Source organism: Hippocampus guttulatus, chromosome 14 (genome assembly GCF_054856545.1).
Source record: "Hippocampus guttulatus isolate MCC_2025c chromosome 14, RoL_Hgut_1.0, whole genome shotgun sequence".
Classification (NCBI taxonomy): domain Eukaryota; kingdom Metazoa; phylum Chordata; class Actinopteri; order Syngnathiformes; family Syngnathidae; genus Hippocampus; species Hippocampus guttulatus.
In genome coordinates this window covers 7,954,479-7,974,701 of record NC_141274.1, presented here as the reverse complement: position 1 = coordinate 7,974,701, position 20,223 = coordinate 7,954,479, and the positions used below count along the sequence as shown (strand labels likewise).

Genomic DNA, 20,223 nt, shown 5'->3' with positions numbered 1-20,223 from the left:
TTTTCAAATTTTGTTTTACTCCATTTTTTTATTGTTTAATTAATATATTAAAAATGAGGATGGGGTTGTTCTTGAAACTTGCGACAAAGGTTGTTAATTTTTATTTCATTTAGAATTTTTAAAATTCTTAGATTATTAAAACACTTGAAGTGATTTTATCTCATTGTTTCATTGAATTGTAATATCTTATAATTTAGTTTTGCTACTTTTTTCCTCAATTTTTTTTCCTGAAACCTGCAAATAAAAACACACAAAATAATCATAAGAAGTAAGATTAAAAAAGAAAAAAAAACCTCGACTGTTGTTGTGTGTGCCGCCGGCCAGTGCAGTGGGTGCATTAGGTATCTCGGCTCCTTCCTCCTGCTCAATGACAACAATAAACAAGTGATTGAAAGCCATTATCCCGATCGACATCATCAACTAACTGCTAACGTTCGCTCCATTTGTCCTGCCCTGTTCCGGCGTTAAGTGAAAAGAAAACATCATTACCTAGGAAGAGCGCCCAGCTCCGTACCCCGGCTCGTAGACGACCGCAACGCGTCTTGACAGACGTCCTATCACGTGAGATACAGCCCTTTCACACAGACACCCTGAAAAACGGTTGCATTGGCAGAAAACCATGGCATTAAGCCGATGCGCTTGTCACGCCTTTGCTGGTTTCTGTGTAAGATAGGACAGGTGGTTTTTTTTGCAGTATCTCTGAGTGAAAAACGTATTAGTTTGGTTCTCAATTACAATTTTTAAAAAATGATTCCTGTGTGAAATTGGCTGTAGTTTGCTTCTCATTTCCAGGCTACTGTGGGTTTTTGCAGGATCTCTGCATAAAAGAGTCGACTGCCAATGATTTTAGGCCAGGATGCAAAGCCAGATTTAGTACTGAATCATCATCAATGTTTTAACCAGTCGGTCCATTTGGGAAGAGGTCAATAAGTCCCTCTTAAGCGTGGAATTAATAATGGATCAAAGAGAAACGTTGCCCTCAACACAGGCATCTATCGGAGAGGGATCGGACAATTGGCATAAATCACGGCCTGATGCTATTGACTGCTGCGATGGTGACGGCAGCATCCGGCCCTTTTGAGTCAAAGCTCAAGCTGATGTTGTGGCGCGGCTCAGCTTGTCTCAAATCAACCACTCCAGCCATTCACTCCCATCATGCTTTGCAGAAACTAATAAATAATGTCATTTCAAAAGATCAAGGCACTAGAGCAGTGCGGCTTTTACCCGTGCATTTGATCTACTGGGAATATAGATTCCTGTCATCATGATGCTTTTGTGAAATATTAGAAAATACATCCAATTATCCCAGACCCACTAATCTCTTGAAATAATGGGCATTCATTTGTACTTCTTGTCATCATAAATGTGGTCCCCACATACTACTTACTGTACACAGTAAACTTATTTGTACATATTTTTTAGATAGCTACAAGACAATAATAACATCATGTCTGTATACTGTTATCATTATGTTATTATTATATCCATTATCCGAGCCGCTTATCCTCACGGGGGTCATGGGAATGCTGGGCTGTAGGCGGGGTACACCCTGAACTGGATGTCAGCCGAAAACTGGACATATTAGTTAATCTTTTGAATTGTAACTCCATGTGCAGCCTCGTTTTGTACCGATAGAAGGTGCTGTTTCTCCTTGTTCAAGAGTAGGTACTGCTGCCACTTTTTAACGTGTGTGTGCGTGCGTGCGTGTGTGTGTGCGCGCGCGTGTGTGGAGGGGGTAGTTCATTAAATTATCAACTCAACTCAATTGTTTTTATAGAGCACTTTAATTAAAACAATCACCGCTGTATACAAAGTGCTATACATGGAGCAAAAATAATTCCTACAACAAATGAGCAGAGGCACGCCGTAAAATCATTAAACATTCTTACTCAAGAATTAAAGTGTAAATGCTAAAAGATAATTACTGGAAAGTACAAAACAAGCAACGTTTTGAGTAAGGTTGTTGCTAATATTTGTGCCACAAGTGTTCCGTCTTGGTCCCTACTTACTCTATTGCCCATCATCGTTTTAGGGTGGAGTCTCAAACGAGAAAAAGCATTTTGATTGGCAGATGTTTATGCCAATCACAAATTGCCGTCGTGATAAGACTACCCAAGCGCGCCCAGTCCCACTCAAAAGTGTGAAATCCACGCGAGAACAGCGAAGAGAAGTTCGTCTCCGTTAAGTGTGTCAAAGTGTAACGATTACACTCGGACTCCTCTACGAACAAGCTTTTTTTGCTTCAACTTGACAACCTGTTGCTTCGTTTCGGCAACATTTTGTCACGGGACCGTTTGCCCACCTGAATGGCGAACATGACTTGAACGCAACGCCCGGAAACAAAAGTGTCTTTTCGGCTATGAGCTGCCGGGTGTGGATGGTGATAATGAAGCGTGGAAGTGGCGTCCTCTTGACGCCTTGGACAAGCCGCCGCTCGGGTGTCTCGTTCGGCTGCAGTCGACTGATGGGGAGGCGCGCACACCCGTGACGGCCGGGATTTGAGACACTTTTTTGGGGAGGGGATGAGTGGGAGACTCTAACGACCGAGAAAGAGTGAGCGAGAGTTTCTTGTCGCTGCCCAGAGGCGCCATGGCCTCGGAGGTGGTGTGCGGGCTGGTCTTCAGGCTCCTGTTGCCCGCCTGCCTCGCCGCCGGTGAGTTTTTAATTCGAATACGTTGCGTTTCCACTTCGTACTGCAGATGGGTGACGGTTTACGTCACCATTTGTTTACCCCCTCCCCTTACCCCGTTTCGACTAAACGCGCTGATAAGATGTTTACACAACAGCCACTTGAACGTCATTTACAGTTATATCAATGAAAACAAATACATTTGCTTAGATTCGATGAAGGCAGCATTTAAACTGCAATCAAAATGTCTTACTCCAATTCATATCAGTGGAAAAGAAAAGTGGAATTTCCCCCAGGTTCCTGAAAGGCAACGTTAAAATTACCTGCAAATGTGGCTTTCTGGCTGCCGAAAATTACTTAACCATGCCTGTATAAACTTTTAATCAAGTTATATCAGTGTAAAGTTAGTGCCTAATCCCTTGAAGGCACCATTTAAACCAAGGCACAACCTTCCTCTAAAGTTTGAAAGATACATTTGGATTCGGTTTCATTCCGTTTCAGAAAACGTCCAATTCAAGAAGCAAATTGACACAAATTTATGGGCTTTAAAATGTTGTTTACACAGCTCCTCTGAGAAAATGACTTTTCATCACTTCTTTCTTAAAGTAAAAAAGAATTTCCATTTTTTAAAAAATCTCCCAAACATGATATCTTAAATTTCTACTTTTTGGTGATGGATTTCATCCGAGGCCAACATAAGAGCAACAATCAAACACGCCAACATGCATTTGTTCATGTGTTTCGCCTGTGTGAAAGCATCAGGTCCAGTTGGCTCATCAATAAATCCCTAGTACAAACAAAATGTCTTATTATACACATAAATGTCATTATTATTATTATTTTTAGAATAAGCTCTAATACAAGAATACATAATAACATTAATTATTGTTTTATCTTCTACCATCTATCTTAAAGGGCGTGCGTGCTGATGCCTTCAAGACAGATGGTGAAAATAGTCTTTTACGCTCTATTTACGTCACTAAGAGTGAATTAAAGATGACAGTTGCCGAGAAGCTTATTGGTTTTAAACACTATCCATCCCAAATATTTGTTCTACCTTCAACCCAGTTTCAGAATATTTATCATAAGTTAAATTAGCCACTTGAAGGAGTAATGTCACCTTCGGGCTGTTTAGGGAAAAGGACCTTTGCTACTTTTTTTACATGGATGTGACAGCCATTAAAAATAAAGCGCATAAGGTCAGGCCTTAAATCCGTCAGGGGGGTTAAAGCTTATTGAAAGTTCCATTAAGTTGGACGTGGATTGATGCGTGTTTATTTACGTCAGCGTTCACCGAGGCCTCACGTGACTGTGAATGTAAAGTCCCTCACAATCTGAATTATTCAGCCATAAACAAGCTGTTATTGCACTTGTATTTAGTATGTAGTACATAATCTACGGAATGTAAGTTAATTACTTTAGAATGCAGGCACGGGTAGAACATGCAAACTCTATACAGGAAGGCTGGAGCCAGAATTGAACTCTCCACTTCTGCACTGTGAGGTGGACGTGGTAACCAGTTGACCACCGTGCCACAGTAGTTTTCATTTTTTGATGTATTTAGATTCATTTTTTAAGATTTGAAAACCGGAGTACCTGGAGAAAAAGAGTTAATTCTTGATATGCTCACTGAGCTGAATTCCCGTGTTTTGACATTTGTGGCACGTTGTCCCATTTGTAGGTGTGAGTTTTTCAAGGTCAATTTGGCGTTTTGTCATTAAGTGGTTCATTTGAGGTATGGTCATGTGGTAATCCCGGCCTCAATGAAGTGGTGTTTAGTTTGGGATATTTAAGCAGCCATTTTGTGGTCAGGCCACAGATGGGTAAGGAAGTCACAGAGGTCCTAGCCTGTGTTTTTTTTTTTTTTTCTCAGAGCATAATCCCTGCTGTAATGCACAAGCACATCACTACCGCATCGTTATTTCCAGAAGCCATTGCGAGGTCATTCATGGACTCCATTAATTGGTGGAAAGCCGTTTTAACAGCATGAATTAATAATGCGGTTTGCCTTGTGAGAGAATTGACTTGCCTTTTATCGTAAGCGTACCTTTTTAATAATTTATGGCTTTTCGGGAGTGCAAAACGAGCACTCCTGTCCGTCGCCGCTGACAGGAAGCGGGAGGAAATCTAAAGTGGAACGTACAGTGGCGGCAGACGGTGTTGATGGCGATGATGTCGTCGGACAAGGTTCTTGTTTCATCTGCCGTGCGCCTCAACTTGATGAAAATGCCTGTCCGTCAACAAGCAAAGTAGTCGTAGTTGTCCTAACTATGAAATGGATGGATTAGAAGATGGATGGATGGACTGGATATTATTAATAATTTATTCTATATTAATATATTTTTAACCTTACAGGTCACTCCTCCTGGCTGACATATTGCACAGCGTACTGTAATTAATTTCCGGTTCCGTTTAGTGGGTTGATTTTTTTTATATTTTTTTTTGTCAAGAGTCCAGACACATTTTAATTTGCCTGCCATTTTGTTGTTCAAAGTTGGATGTTCTCCGCTTTAACGCAGTTCCATCCAGACGTCTCTGAAAAGTAGTCTCAATCACCTTAAGCACATAATTGTGGTGCTAAACGCGCCAGCCGTGCGAGTCTTAGGTTAACTTGGCAATCGACATGACTCCTGCGTCTTTCTTTGTCATCCCTTCTTGAGAATGATCATGTCAGATCGCAAGTGTAGCTTCTTCGCCGCCATTCAGGTGACGATTACTGACTTAGGAGAGACTCCACAACGTGTTTTGACACACCAGTTGACAGTCGAAGCTGGCTGCTACTTGTAGCTGAGTTGTATTAAGTAGCCTCAATTAAACATGTGCTTTTTGGGACCGTCGAGGTGGTTGATTTTCAGTTTTGCAATTCAATGTGTTTTGATGAGGCACAATATGCTTATTTTGCCGCGCAAACTGTGATGCAAAACGGCTCATTTTGAGCCTTGAGGGTGTATCAAAACATGGAGGCGGTCCATGGTGGAACAGAAAGTGGAAAGTAGATTCCCTGGAATCTTGCGGCTAAAAGTATTATAAAGCTAATCAATGCGTTTCATGTTTAATTTACCTACAGTGGCGACATACCTGTTTATAGCACTTAATGTTGAATGTGTGTGCGTATACGTGTGTATGGGCGGGGGGAGGATGTCCATTTTGAGTACAGGTACTCCACAATTAAAGACGATGGTCTACTCTTAAGTCACATCATGATTGTTTTATCTCAATTCCATAGTGATGAACCTCTGCCACAGTCCAAATATTTTTGTTTGAAAAAGAATAAAATAAAAATTGAAAAAAAAACAAAGAAGTAAATGGAATGGCCTTTCAGTACTTGGCAAGTGTGCAGCTAAGTGATAAAAGCGACCAAAGTCGCGGCCCCTCGGAGTGACGACGGACTGCACCAGATGTTATTGTTTTTGGGACTCAAACACCTGCCACTTCCTTCCCATCCGCCACCACGCACCGCACAAGCTCGACACCACCCCTCGATGTTGCGTAGTTGCTTTTTTTTTTTAACCCCCCCCCCCCCCCCGCCTCCGCGACGGCCATCTAACATCACCTCTTTTGAAATCCTGCAGCGACAGAGCCCTTGTGTACACAGCATGTAAAACACCCAAACACTCGCCACAGCTGTTTCTCACCAGTGTACCGTTACACACGTAGATGGTCGCTAAAATGCACATAATGATGCCAATGTGTCACTTTATTTGTTTATTTTTTGACTGGAGTCGTGGAGTTGCGTGGCTAAGCCAAGATCTTCACCGCTGCTGATGTGCACCTCAAAAGTCAATAAATAACAAAGCATCATGGCCGAGACATACTGTATTTTTATTGCAAGGTTGTGTTTGTACTACTGATTAGTGACTTGTTAGCATTGGCCACATTTTATGTGGTTTATTTGCATTTGTAAATCAATGTCGTGATGCACTTGCATTTGTCATTCTGATTATTGCAATACCCACAATCGTTAGCAAAGTAAAAGCAGTGATGTTATCTTGATTTAGCTCGCCACTGCTCAGCATTCTATCTTTGAAGAGTTAGTTAGCTTTAGATACATTAGCATGAATCACAAAAATAATGGTTTAAGCGGGACAAACTACACAAGCTGACTTGCTTTTGGTGTTAGTCTATTTAATTAAAGGAAAACTAGCTCTCTAAGATTCACCAACTGATCTTTTAGTAACAAGTTTTCATTAGCCACATTAGCCTGACTTGCAAACTTAATTATTTAAGCAGAACAAACAACCAAAAGCATGACTTTGTTGTTAAAGTTTACTAAAGGCACACTAGCTCGCTTAGTACTCTCTGCTCGACCTTAGTGGCTTGTTAGCATTATCCACATTAGCCTGACTTGCAAACTTGTTTTTACTTTGTTTTTGTTTTTCATCAAATAAAAAGAAACAACAAAAGCATGACTCAGGTTTACTTGAAGGAGTCATTGTGTTGTTTAAGTCTAACACAGGCAAATTCGAAGTTAAACTACGCAGGTGTGACTTGATATGCTTCGGTTAAAGAAAAAAAATAACACCTAAAAAAACAAGAAAAGGTCTTTAGGTGGTTTAGAATTCCTCACTTATCGCCCGCGGGGCTGAGCTGCGCCTCCTTAACATCCGTTTATATTTCTGGGCCCAAACTCTGCCTTTGTGGTTTTGTGGCAGCTTTTATGGCTTTTGAAAAGACGAGATGAGACAAAAGCCTGATTCAACTTTTTTGCTTCATGTGATATGTGAAAACAAAAGACGCTTATTTTTTATATTTTTTTATGGACCCTCGGTCAGTGAGTCACCAAAAGCAGACGGGAAGCATGCGGTCAAGCGTCTGCAGATAAATACTTCAAACTGCTTGGCTCCCGATACATTCTATTTTATTTTTTTAAGCAGTCAGTCAGTATCCCTAATAATTAGATTAGGCTTTCAGTGTGAGAGCACTTATGTGGAGCAGTAAGGGGAGCCAAGGCAAATGTTGTTGAATGGGACCTTTGAGTGCGCAAAGATAAATAAAAGCAGCATTTTTATTTATTTTTTGAGCGGTCCAGTTGAATTTTTTTCATTTTGTTAATGACGTGGTTGTTGATTTTAGAGCACAAAGAGAGAACCTGAGAGCACTTGGCACATACCTCCAGAAAAATGGCATTTGTGTCAAGAGGAAGGTAGGCTTGGTACAGTAAATTCCAGCAAGTATATGCAGATTTTGAAGTAGACATTTTATGGATTTTTTTTCGCTGTTTAAAACAGTTACCGATTGTTTTACTCTCCTTATGTTGCTGTGAAGTGCAGATCCGTGCATGAGGCTCATGCAGCTTCCCCCAACCCCGCCGCATTGACACATTTGTAGAGCAATCAAGTTTGTACTAAAGCTGTTAGACAATACTAAACTGTACTGAGCAAAGCTTAGCGCAGCTCTGCTTACCTTTTGGCTTTGACAGTAAGCGTCTCATACAACGTTAGTCCTATTGTGTGTTGAAAATGGCGATGCTTCATCCAGCCAACTTTTCAAGTCTTGGGTGGCGACATTGTGCGTGTGTGGCCGGTTATTATGTTAGTTAGTTAGTTAGTTAGTTCCGCCCGCTCCTATTTGGAACATTGGGCGACGAGCCTCCTCCATTTGTTCCGGTCACTGGCGACCTTTCTTGCTCCATGCCAGCTGACACCCATCTCACTGAGGTCTTCTTTGGCAGTCTGTCTCCACGTCTTCTTTGGCCTACCTCTCTTCCTCTTTCCACCCTCTGGCATCCAGTCCATGGCCACACTTGCCGGTCTCTCTCTTGGCAGCCGGAGTACGTGGCCGATCATTTTCCTTCTCCTTTCAGAGACAATGTCTGACAGTTCAGCCACTCCTGCCCTCTTCATCACCTCCTCGTTGGTGATGTGGTCTCTCCATGAGATCCTCAGGATGGATCTCAGGCAACGCCGATGAAAGACATCTAACTTGTTGGTAATGTTGGCTGTCTTCATCCATGTCTCACAGGCGTAAATCGCTGTTGGGATAACCACTGACATATAGAGGCGTAGCTTGGTGGTCGTAGTGATGGCTTTCGATGACCAGATGTTGCGGAGGCGTTGGAACACTCCCGCAGCTTTACCAAGTCTACTGTTGACGTCTTTCTCCACACCACCTGTATTTGAGATGTTACTCCCAAGATATGTGAAGCTGTCAATGTACTCTATGTCATGTTGGTGTAGAGTGAGTGGTTGAAGGTGTTGGTGCTGTCCGACGGCCATGGCCTTGGTCTTTTCCTGGCTAATTCGTAAACCGACCTTAACTCCGTGCTCATGCAGATTGTTGGTCAACTCCTGGAGTGCGGGCTGGGTGTGACTTAACAGAGCCAAATCATCTGCAAATTCCAGGTCAGCTAGTCTGCTCCCTCCCCACTTGATACCAACTTCCTCCCCTGTGATGGACTTCCTCATCACAAAGTCAATTATGATGATGAAGAGTAGGGGTGACAGAATGCAACCCTGTCTTACACCAGTGACAATGTCAAAATCATCAGTTGTGCCACTGTTGGTTTTGACACAACAGGTTGAGTTGTGGTACAATGACCTGAAGATGTTGATGTACTTGAGGGGTACACCATACAGCTGGACGATCTGCCACAGTGACTCCCGGTGGATGCTGTCGAAGGCTTTCTTGAAATCGATATAGTTGATCATGAGTGGTGTCTGAAGTTCTTGGCACTGCTCTATGATGTTTCGAAGGGTAAAGATCTGTTCGGCCTAAGACCTTCCCTTCCTGAAACCGGCTTGCTCTTCCCTCAAGATGTTATCCACTTCATCTTTAAGGCGATGTAGCAGGACACTGCAGAATACCTTGCTGGGGATTGACAGCAGTGTAATGCCCCGCCAGTTATTGCAGTCTGCAAGGTTTCCCTTCTTAGGAAGCGTGACAATGACCCCACGTCTCCAGTCGGCAGGAACCTCTTCAGTATGCCAAATCAGGTTGAACAGGTGGGTAAGGCTCTCCACAACAGCGTCTTGGCCGTGTTTCAACATCTCGGCAGCTACCTCATCGAGTCCCGGTGCCTTGTTGTTCTTAAGGCCCTTGATTGCTCTGGCAACCTCAGTCTCGGATATCTCTTTCGATGTAATATTTAGAGCTGGAGCTGGTGTCTCTTGATCGAAATTGAAGAGCACGGGAGGCATTGGTTGGTTGAGAACCTCCCTGAAGTGTTCCAGCCATCTTGCTTCTTGCTCCTCGTCGCTTAGAAGTGTCCTGCCATCCTTGCTCCTGATTGGCACGCTAGAGCTGCTCCTGGAGTTGGTTAGCTCCCGCACGATCTTGTATAGGGTCGTCGTGTTGTTGTTCTCGGCTGCTTCCTGTGCCTCTCTTGCTTTCTCTTCTAGCCACTGTCTTTTATCCTTCCTGCAACTCTTCTTCACTGCCCTGTCCAAGCGCCTGTACTCCTCGTCTTCCATCCTCCAGCTCCGGAGCCTCCTCTTTTGTTCTCTTTTTATCTTGGCCACTTTCCTTTCATCAATCAACTTCCAGGTGTTGTCTGTTATCCATCTCTCTTTGTTGGTACCCCTCTTTCTGCCGATAACTGCTTCTGCAGTTTCAGCAATGGCACAAGAGAACATACTCCACTGCTCCTCAATGTTTGCAAGGTGTTGTGATACCTTGAGCTTCCGACTCAACTCCTCACAGAAGCTTTCTGAGATGTTGTTATCCTTTAGCTTGTCCACTGCGTAAGGTCTCTTGGGCTGCACCTTTTTCACCTTCTTCAGCTTGATTTTACTCACCACAAGGAAGTGGTCTGAACCCACATCTGCACCTCTGTGGGAGCGAACGTCGAGCAATGACGAGCGCCACCTTGTGTTGATGCAGATGTAGTCCAGTTCGTTCTGGGTCCCGCCACCAGGTGAAACCCAGGTTACTTTGTGGATCCGCTTGTGCTCAAAAAAGGTGTTGCCAATGCTCAGGCCGTTGGTACTGGTTAGCATCAACAGTCTCTCCCCGTTGTCGTTCGTGGAGCCTGCAGACCCATGTGGTCCAACTGTGGCATTCAGGCCCCTTCTGTCATCATCCAGTTTTGCGTTGAAGTCTCCAATCAGCATTTTGATGTCATGTCTGGGGATCTCCTCAAGCACGGTCTGGAGCTGGTTGTAGAAGGTGTCTTTATCGTCCGCTGAGGCAGCTTCGGCAGCTTCGGTTGGGGCATAGACTTGTACGATGGTTACTTTGGCATATCTGGTGTAAAGCCTTGCTGTAATAATCCGTTCATTCACCGGCTTCCATCCAATCAATGCTTTTGCTGCACTATTGGAGAGGATGATGCCGACTCCATGAGAATGGTGGTCTTGCTTCCCAGAGTACAGAAAAGTTGCTCCATCAACCACGAGACGCCCTTGCCCCGTCCACCTCATTTCACTAACGCCTAAGATGTCCAGGCGATAGTCCCTCATATTCTTCAGCACCTGGTCCATGCGACCAGACTGGAACATTGTGCGCACATTCCAGGTGCCTACTCTGGTGTTGGTTTTGGTTCCAAAGATCGGGGTCATCAGGGGTCGGGCTTCCTGCTGGATTTCACCCGGCCCCGTCATAGATACATCCAAGGATGTGCCGTCTCTTCTTCGCCGTGGTTTACCGGAATGGCTTCCTCTCGTCGTTTCTGTAACAGGTTTTGTTTTACAGGGTGAGGTTGTTAACCTCACGCCCAACCCCCAACCTGGAGGACCAGTTGGATGCAGTTTAACGTCGTACCCAGGACAAGGTTATTATGTAAAGTAGAAGAATTGGGACAGCACATTTATGAGCATTCATAACTGCTCGCTAACAGAAACATTTTCAACAATAGGCAGCTATTAAAATACACTTGAGGTCCAAATGGGAAAAAATGTTGAGGGAAATAAACCGACAAAGGAAATGGTCAACTTTTTCAAATCTGCTGTAAAATATTAGGTGAAAATGTTTACATTTATATTGAAAAAGATGAGCCAAATATTTTGTTTTCCACATAAATGAAAAAAAAATCGAATTCAAAACTTTTGGAAAGATCATTTTAACCTTTTCAAGACCCAATGTGTACGCATGACTTCACAATTTTTAAGCTCCCCGGCGATGGTTTAAAAAAAAAGTGTCGGATTAAAATAAACAAATAGAAAATATATCCGTAGTGAGGTCCACAGTCTCCACTTTGCTGAAGCACCATCTCGGAATGCATGGTTTGAAATGATTGTGCGTGTTAACATTAGCTTCTCATCATATGACAACGGCACTAACGGCATTTTATTCTGTCTCCTTAGCTTGTCTCTTCAGGTACAACGTGCTGTCCTTCATCTACCTCATTTTCCTCCTGCTTATTCCTCTTTTCCCTGAGCCCACATGCACCACCATGCAGGGTAAGTCCATACCAACCACCTCACCAGCTCAGAAACATATTTAACTCCAGCAAGAAAGAATATGAAAACATCTTAACACATTTCCATTACACATTGATGCATCCAAACAGACATACGTATACATAAAATATCAGACCACTGAGCTTATTTGAACTCCGTGGCGAACCAAAACAACAAAATGTATGATGACGTACCGTATGTTGGACTCGTATGCCATGAAAAAAAAAAAGGATTATGTTTTTTGAAGTTTAATAGTGTCCAGTGGTTAGCGGGTCGACTTCACAGTGCAGTACCGGGTTCGATTCCAGCTCCGGCCTCCCTATGTGGAGTTTGGATGTTCTGCGTGGGTTTTCTCCGGGTACTCCAGTTTCATCCCACATTCCAAAAACATGCATGGCAGGCTGATTGAACACTCTAAATTGTCCCTCGGTATGAGTGTGAGTGTGGATGATAGTTTGTCTTTGTGTGCTCTGCGATTGGCCGGGACCTGGTTCAGGGTGTCCCCCGGCTGCTGCCCGAAGACGGCTGGGATAGGCTTCAGCACCCCCCCCCCCCCCCCGTGACCCTTGTGAGGATAAGTGGATCAGAAAATGGATGGATGGATGGAAGTTTAATGGCAAAAATCAAAATGTAACATTCTTTCTTCAGTGGGTAATTTTTGCTTTCATCCAATGCGAAGACCTGTAACTCGTGTTTTCACTCCATTCTAACAGCAAACCTTTCCTCAGGCGATGAATTAGGTCCATATTTCAGTTGCGGAAGGTTAACATTGCTTAGTGCTGTCGCTGTAAGCATAAAAATGATCCACCATCGATCCTGCAGTAATCCAATTTGCTTGAGGAAAAGAAGAAACATTTGAGACTACAAAGAAAAAAAATCCACCCCTGAGTGACTTGATTTGGATTGTCCTTGGTTGGGGGGGGGGGCGTAAAAGCTTCGTTGGGTTTAATTGCTGAGATTGCATTTCGCCTTTATTGAATGTGTGTGGAAGATGATTAATCGTAATGGCCGCCATTCCTGATGCCATTTAACTCAAACGTTCCTTAAAATGTAACTCCTTTGAATTTAAAAGGACCACTGAGGCTTATTTGGCGCGGCGGTTTGGACTGCGGTCGCCAAGCAGAACACCTCTTCCCGCCGAAGAAAGCACCCGCAGCTCTCAATAATATATAAAAGCATATTGGGGCAGTGTCCAGAGCGTCTCCAGCTGAAATAACAATCAGGAAGTCGAGCAGCACTCCCAGAGTGGACCACTTGCATGCTCATCAATAGTTAAAGACACGGGGAAGAGGAATATTCACCGATCCCATTCCCAAGTTAGAAACACATGTTATGTCAGGACAACGGTATTAGATACAACTGCATATTTGAAGAACGTCCAATATGAGAGCTGGATCAGATTTGGTTTGATTAGCGAGTCACAGCTTTTCTAAAAAATATTCAGCCCCTCAATCATAACTCGTAGTACACCCACATGGATGTATACAAACCAAGCAGCCATTTTAGTGACATTTGGGCTATTTACACTGGTTGTCCAAAGATGGACCTGCCCAAGTATTTTTCCCATTTTGTTACCAAATTGGAACAACACACACTAGACCAGAGCTCAGCAACCTTTTTACACTCAAAGAGCCATTTCGACCCGCTTTCCACCGAAAAGACAACACTGGGAGCCGCAAACACTTTTCGATATCTGAATCGATGAAGAAATTAGAATTCTGGTCATTGATGTGTCGGCAAGGTTAGTGCATGGCCAAAATATCTTGCATGCCGGTACGCCATAAATGCCTGACAGTATCATGCATGGAATGGTCAAATGATGCTCAAAAGTTGTTAAATTCTCGGGAGCAAGCAGTAATTTTTAAGCCGGACAACGCCTTCTGTTTGGGAAACCACTCAAAGATTCTCTTGAGATGATGTCTCAACCAGTTCTAAAAATATAAATGAAATCAAGATGAGTGTGTTGCAACCAAAGCCTCTGTCCAAAATGGAGAAAAATGATCCGCATTCAAAGCAAAGTTGTTCCCTTGCAACATTTTGTTTTCAGAAAGCGCCGGAAACACTCCCCATGGTTCCCCCGTTTACAAGCATTTTTTTCCCGGCCTTGGCGGCTGGCTAGGGAATCGCGTCGGGAAATGAGCACAGATTGCTCAAAGTTTTAATGCGCTTGCTCTGGTCTGTTGAGCGGATTTGATAAAGTTGGGCCAGAAGCGCTTCACCTGAGCCAGGGTACTGTAAAACTGAATGTTGCTCCCCGTGGGGAGGAGAGGGAGGGACTACTAATTGTCATAAAGTTAAGCAGAAACAACCAATGGAGCTTTGTTTCCACACAGAAGCACACTAAGTAGTACTTTGAACCCGCTCACACCGAAAACAAGCCCCAGGATCTTCCTCAAATACTTTGACTGTAGCGCGCAGTCTCACAGCAACGTCCCCCCCCCCCCCCCCCCAAGTACCTGTCGGTGCGCTATAAAAACGGCTTGCATGTGCACAGCAGCTGTGGCAGCTTTCGGGCATTTGAAAGCAGCTTTAGGAAGATGATGTGGCTTGAGGGGAAGGTCATTAGGTGTGACCACGAACCACTACATATTCCATATCTTCAGCGGAGGGGGTCGACTGACTAGCACGACGTGCAACACTTGATTTTTAGCCACAGTATGAGGTGTCGGATAGGGCGAAACCAGTCCTTGAGTAATTTGAGTACCGGGTACCTTGATTTTAAAAAAGTAAAATGAAATAAAAGAAAATGCTTGAGGATCGTTTTTTTTTTTTTTACTGCCTCGATACCCAATCTTCCCAATTACAATAATACACGGACATCAGTGCCATGGCAAGCTTTTATTTTGAAGTCGTTCATTGTGGCCTGGTGGCGGACTTAACTCGGCGTGTGAGTGTGTTTACACACAAATCTTTTACTCCCGCTCATTTCCCTCTACCCCCCTCACAAATGAACTTGAAACCAGTCCGAGGCACCCCCTGACTTAGTGCATGAGCAGAAGGGATAATTCTGGCAGATCTCCTCGTGGCTGCTCACAATGCCCTGAGCATCTGACAGTTCCTGGCCATGCTCGAGCAATACCCTTCCTCATCCAACCTGCCTCTAGGGGATATTTTCCTCATCGAGTGGACCTTCTTTTGATGACGTGGATAATATCAAGATGGCCGTGACAACGGAATGCTTCCAGGAGAGCGTGAAGGTGTGGCAAAGAAGCCTGGGAAAGCGAGTGCCACTGCTTTGAAGGGCAAATTTGTAGTTAGGATTGGAGACGTCTCATTTGTGACAGGATTCTTGGAAATGATCTGACACATATCCTGTGTGCTCCTGTCCCCCCCCCCCCCCAAAAAAAGTTTTCAAGACTAATTAGGGTGGTTTTGATGGTGATCAAGGTTTTTTGTCATCCGTCCAGGCTACACAGGGCGTCTGCTGCAGTCACTGTGCTTCACCAGTGTGTCCTTCCTGCTGCTGCACATCATTTATCAGATTACGGTCAACAGCCTCCTGGCCGGCAACTCCATCAACCCCGACTTCAACTGTAAGTAGCACGCAGAAGGCCACCACGGCCATCAGCTTTGCTGTCTAAATAGAAGGCAAAGTGACTCACAAGGCTATAAATTGCGTCGTCTTCTCCGCTGTCAGACTTGAGTTTTCTTCACTGCTGTCTCAGTCGCACCCTCTTCACGTTGGTGTTGGGGTTTTTTCTTCTTTGGTTGGCTTCGCTTTGTGTCATCTTTGTGGTTCGTTTCTTTTTCAGGTCACATCTTCTACTTTGGTTCATACAGTATCGTTGTCAGTTTTCATCGTCTTTGGTTCAAGTTGTTTTATGTTTTTTTTTTGGGGGGGGGCTGGGGGGGGGTTGCATTTTAATTTATTACATTGCACTTAATTATATCATATTATGTGTTGTTTTGTGGCCTCAGCCACTTACACTTACTCATCTCTGTTGCTCGGATCATTTTTCTGAACCCTTCTTGGTAGTGCAGCATTTCTTTCCTCGAGCCCAATCCAACACGTTTTACGTACTGTATGTGGCACATACTCGAGTAGTGACGAAGTGAGGGTCTTGAATCAACAGGCGGGTGTGGTGTGTGTGTGTGTGGCAGGAAAATGCTGCGAAAATGTGACGGTTTGGACATGATAAGAAGCCGCCTCCTTCGTTTAGTCAGCTCCACCCATGTCTTTGACGGTTTACACCCCCCCATCCCCCAAACTATTTGTAAATGCACTCACATACACACTCATTCACTATGTTGAGTCAGCACAGAGGAATGACTGATGACTATTAGGGAAAAGGCAGTGACCAGCGGACGACCTATCGGGGCAGCTGGAGCTTGTCAGGGTATCTATCCCCTGTCCTACTCCCCTTCACAGTGGCCGACGTGTTTAAGAGGAAATATAATTTTTGTAATTATTATTTTTTTTTAGGAAAGGGAGAGCGAGAGAGAGGCGGGGAGGTGGTATGAGTAACCGCGTCAGAATGAAGGAAGACTCCTTGTTTACGGCGGCACCAGAAGGAAAAGGGTGTCAAGGGGTTGAATACCAGATTTAGAAAGTTCAGATAAGGGAGGCATTGACTGGAAATGCAGGAAATGACCCCGAAGGCAGAAAAATGCACCTAAACACGACACTTTCATTTCCCCCTCATGTTTAATGGTCTTTACAACCGTAATGTACTATACTCTCATCATATTTAATGTCTTTAGGCCTCCGATATATCATATTTACATTAGATTTCATGGTCTATACAACCCTTTTGCTCTCTACTTACATTTGTTCTATACATCTGTAGTATGACATGTTTGCCGTTCTATACATCGAATGTAACATAATTACTGTTCTATACAACTCTAACGTACCATACTTAATGCTCTCCAAGTCCCTAATTTACCATATTTTAACACTGATTGTATTTTACACCAGTAATATTCCACATTTACACCCTATGTAATGTATGCCCCCGTTAATATTCCACATTTACACCATATTTTCATCCAAACGAGGGAGGTGGGCTTTCATTCTCTGCAAGCCCCCCCGCTTCCGATGGGTACAAGCCCGTCTGCAACAGCATGTTCGCATTGGGCGTCAACGCACCTCCGCATGCCACTGAGAGAACGTGATGAAATGATGACGGACCACAGCTGCAGATAGCATTTTATGGTGAACTGCAGCTGGATCATTTCATCAATACGAGAATGACTCAGACATTAATTTGAACGTACCAAGCGTCTCTTTTTCAGGGTTCAAAATGTTTTTATTTCCGAGGCTTTTTTGTAACCCCCGCATGTGTGACATGGTCCAAATTGCTTTTTAACCATTTAATTTGTATCCAACTCTAATGTACCACATTGCATACAATACACCGTATCAACATCATATTTAATGTTCTTTACAACTAATGTAGCACATTTATGTATTTGATGTTCTATAAACATGCAGTATACTGTTCGATGCAACACTAATGTGCTTTAAGATAATGTGCTGAAAAAATCTCAAGACAAGGAAATGGCATTTTTATTTGGCCGAACTGTCCGCGACCCACCCAAAATCAGACCCTCTTTTGTGCCCCTACTCACTGGTTGAGAACCACTGTTGTACACATTTAGGGTTTATCATATTTACATTTATTTCACTGATAATAATTCCTCGAGGTGGAATATATCTCACAGCCTTCTGTGTAACTGTATTTTTGTGTTTAATGTTGTTTCCACGATTACTTTGTGGTGTTGAATTATGTATCGTCTCCCCAAACGTGTGGTCCTCTCAGTTAGTGGTTGAATAAACCGCCCCCGAAGGGGTAAATATGTCACAGAGTCCCAGTTAACTCTGCACCGTTTGTGTCGGCACAACAAAGGCAGCAAAGTTGCTCCTGTTTGTCTGAGCAGTCTCAATAGGTGGAAACGGACCCCCACTGCTGCGCAGTGACGTTCAGGAACACTTAAAGTACTCGGAAGGAAAGATGACATTCTTCATCCCCTGAAAGTCAGTCAGCACAGGAGCAATTTTCATTCAGTTCTACAAGTAAAGGATTGTAATATATCTGTATGTGTATACAGTATAGGTATATAATGTGTGTATAAATATATGACAGTAACTTATTTTTTGCATATACATTTTAGTCAAAATAATGCTCACTCAACATTTTCTTGACATGCAGGTTCTGCGTGGGAAAAATCCATCCGGCAAATTGGATTTGAGAGGTAAAGATTGTAAGCACAAGTCCAATCACAAATGTGCGTCCAATAACATAACTGACCATGTGGTTGATTGTATTTTGCTGAGGACTCTCAAGGTTGGCGCGTGGAGGCTGCGCTCGCTTTATCTCGCAGTTGAGCAATCAGGTTGTCAGGAACCGCGAGACTGACGAATGCTTTGGCGAAGGGCCGTGTCAGTGAGAAGAGAATTCCTCTTGCGCAATCCTGACATGTGACAGCATTTCTTGTACATTGGGGGGGGGGTCCTCAAAATTGATGCATCAGAGATGAACACTTTCCGTGCGGTTTCCATAGAATCCAGCATAAATTGGGAATTATCATCTGCTTTCATACAGCGAAACAGTAGCCTACAAACGAATACTAATGATGAAATGGTGAAACTTGTAAATAGTCGGGCAGTGACAACTGCTTTCGACACAATCGGGTGGGAGAAGTGAGTTTGCGAAACGTCGCATTTCTCTTCTGACAGTGAGAAACACCCGAAAAAATCCTGACTTTGACTAACACCCGCGGTGAAAAATTGGCCCGTTCCGTGTTGTTTATAGTGAACGACAGCACAGGGAAAACGAACGGCAGAAAAACGGCATCTTTTCCGGGCAGTGTAACAACCTGACAATGACGGTAAAGAGCACTTTGGTGTCCCTCTGTGGCCTCCTGATGAAAACTAAACCCAGTTAGGCTGCCGCCACGTCTGCTTGCTTGTGCGCACTGATCCCGTTAGTTGCGGCTTTCCAAGTACGGGAATGTCCAGACGCGCCAGTGTCTCCCCCCCACCCCAACTACTAGCTGCAGAAATTTGTACCTGGGTTCACGATGAACTTATGTGCACCGAGGCAAGCTCCTTTTACTTTGACTAGTGAGCCCAAACTTGACACACAAATATCATATGGTGGAAGCTGACTCAACTCTACATCCAGCGTCAGTTTGACAGATATAATTCCCAAATTAAATAATTGACAATTTTTTTTTCACCTCAAGTATTTATCCATCGCTACTTCAAGTGTCTGTCAGAAACGTTTTAGCCCTGGTGTCACAAAAGATATATTTTAAATCCAAACTATAAACTTCAAGTATCTCCCCCGTAAATGTATTTTTGGACAAACCACATCGAGTCCGACATCCAGTGAAGGGGTCTTGATGTGGACTTTCTCGATTACGTATGTGGGTAATATAACCTCATCCTCGATGATCAAAAAAAAAAGTCCAAAATTTGTGTGATGGATGGGACCTTCGGGTTTATTGTCAACAGTTTAATTAGGCTGCGTTTGTCAAAAAACAGAAGTAGGAACAATCGTTTGGATGATTAAAAAGCCGCCAATAAAAGTTTTTGGAAAGCCGGTCGTCATTTTGGAACAATCATGACGCCTCGTAAACATTCTCCTTAAGTGGCACCCCTAAATCCCAGCAAGTCACGCCAAGTTCACGACTATTGTAGCTGACGCATGAACTTCTTGTTTTGGTCGTTACCCTCCCAACACACACACACACACACACATCTTGATTTAATTTATAATGATTAAAAAAAAGTCTTTATGATTATATATGGCGCAGGATTTGCCCCGAGCATGTCCCCCCCCCCCCCCCCCCACAGTCTCTCGTGATTAGTCACTTGTTTACGGCAATGCATTTAAAGCAGTTGGTGTTGTTTCAGTGCATATAAAACCAAAGAATTCAGCGCACATTTAAAAAAGCGCTTGAATAAATGGAAACAATCCACATGTGAAGAGCTATTGTTTTCCTCACTGATGTGTTCCAGTCTAGCATGATTGTCAATTTTTTTTTTTTTTTTACATTTCGTCTTCTCAAGCGTGATTGGTGCCGACGCGGGAAACGGCATCAGAGTCTTCGTACCGGATATTGGCATGTGCATGGTGGGCGGGGCCATCTGGTTTCTGTGTCGCAAGCTGGTCCAGAAGAGGCCACCCGAGGACATGGCTCAGGACAACGCCCACTTCCAAGCGGAGGAACAAGTGCGAATTTGACTTTTGCCCCCTCGCTCACCTCTGTGTAAACGGCCTATTTTATGGCGGAAAAGTATACTTTGGAAGT

At 43.7% G+C, this 20,223-nt stretch overlaps 1 protein-coding gene across 3 annotated transcripts in view; it reads left to right on the top strand.

Annotated features, from left to right (window-relative positions):
* Positions 1-2,148: 2,148 nt before the first annotated feature.
* Positions 2,149-20,223, top strand: part of piezo2b (piezo-type mechanosensitive ion channel component 2b) — a 49,772-nt gene continuing 31,697 nt past the window's right edge. For all 3 annotated transcript variants that reach the window (XM_086128638.1, XM_086128637.1, XM_086128639.1), the window contains exons 1-5: positions 2,149-2,653; positions 11,869-11,964; positions 15,372-15,497; positions 18,117-18,159; positions 19,982-20,144. In XM_086128638.1, coding sequence (XP_085984764.1) covers positions 2,590-2,653; positions 11,869-11,964; positions 15,372-15,497; positions 18,117-18,159; positions 19,982-20,144 — 492 coding nt within the window. In that variant the 5' untranslated portion in view covers positions 2,149-2,589. The remainder of the gene's footprint in view (positions 2,654-11,868; positions 11,965-15,371; positions 15,498-18,116; positions 18,160-19,981; positions 20,145-20,223) is intronic.